The following is a 1,132-nucleotide window of genomic DNA, read 5'->3' on the forward strand; positions in this document are numbered from 1 at the left end:
TAATACCATGTGGGATTTTGGCCGGCCTCTCAGTGAATTCTAATGATCTGAGATGTCACATGGTTCTCAGATGACTGTTTCTATAACACAAGTGGACATATGAAGAGTCGCTACTGCTTCCAGTTTATATGACACTTGGGATCAAGCTGAAATGGAGTGAGTCCCCCGATATGTGCGGGGCACCCGGCTATGCCTGTAGGCCTCTAAGAATGAAGACTCATCACAAGGTCATTTTCCTTCAGACATCAATGGCTAGCCCCAAAATGGTCTTGAGAATTTTTCACACTTTTAATCACTTGTCCAAGTGTGTTTGGTAAAGATAGATGCTAAACAGAAATTTTATTTTATGCTCATTAAAACGATGATGCATTTTCGAGAATTTCTTTTTTATTTCAGGCAGTTTTGAAAAGGAACACGATGATGTCACAATCAAGATGATTTTTGCTACAGTGCAGATAATTGGGATTTCCAGTTCCATCTGCAATCCCATCGTGTATGCGTTTCTGAATGAAAACGTCAAAAAGAAACTTTTTATCTGCAGTTTGTTACTGCATAGTAAAAGAAACCGTCTCTCCGGCAGGGAGGCGTGGAAATTCGGCAATGACCGTGACGCAGAGGAAAGCAGTGACTGGCTGCAGAGAGAACCCGGTGGGGGGAGCCGAGGGAGAGGCATTTGCGACGGCAACGTGGAAGTCAGACCGTGTGAGCAGCCAGAGGAGAAAAGACGCCTCAGATGACAGCTCTCCCTGTGTCATTGTGAACTTCTGAGAATTCTACTTTAGGCTGCGGGCGTTAATTATCATAGTGTCTTCATAATGAATGCCATGCGTATCTTAATCTGAAGAGAAAACGAGTTTGAGCGAAGGTCAAAGACGTTTTTTATTCGTCGAATGATGAAAAGAAGGAACCTTAAATCGTTTTCCCACAAAAATGACATTATACATGAAAATACAATTTCGAAAAATTAGTGAGCCATCCTCGTAGATTATAAAAGTGAGCTTAAAAAAAAAATCTTTTACAGAATAAATTATCTTGTTAGTAGCTTTCCCCCCAGCCAGTCAATGTAATGTGGCTTATGTATTGTTACATTGAACAAGAAAATAACTTTAAAATGATCTCTTCCCCCCCCCCC

At 41.2% G+C, this 1,132-nt stretch overlaps 1 protein-coding gene across 1 annotated transcript in view; it reads left to right on the top strand.

The window, feature by feature from the left end:
* QRFPR (pyroglutamylated RFamide peptide receptor) overlaps positions 1 to 737 on the top strand; it is a 4,315-nt gene extending 3,578 nt beyond the window's left edge. The window contains 3 exon segments of the mRNA XM_023520431.1: positions 397 to 524; positions 526 to 676; positions 679 to 737. Coding sequence (XP_023376199.1) covers positions 397 to 524; positions 526 to 676; positions 679 to 737 — 338 coding nt within the window.
* Positions 738 to 1,132: the final 395 nt, after the last annotated feature.

Source organism: Pteropus vampyrus, unplaced genomic scaffold (assembly GCF_000151845.1).
Source record: "Pteropus vampyrus isolate Shadow unplaced genomic scaffold, Pvam_2.0 Scaffold263, whole genome shotgun sequence".
Classification (NCBI taxonomy): domain Eukaryota; kingdom Metazoa; phylum Chordata; class Mammalia; order Chiroptera; family Pteropodidae; genus Pteropus; species Pteropus vampyrus.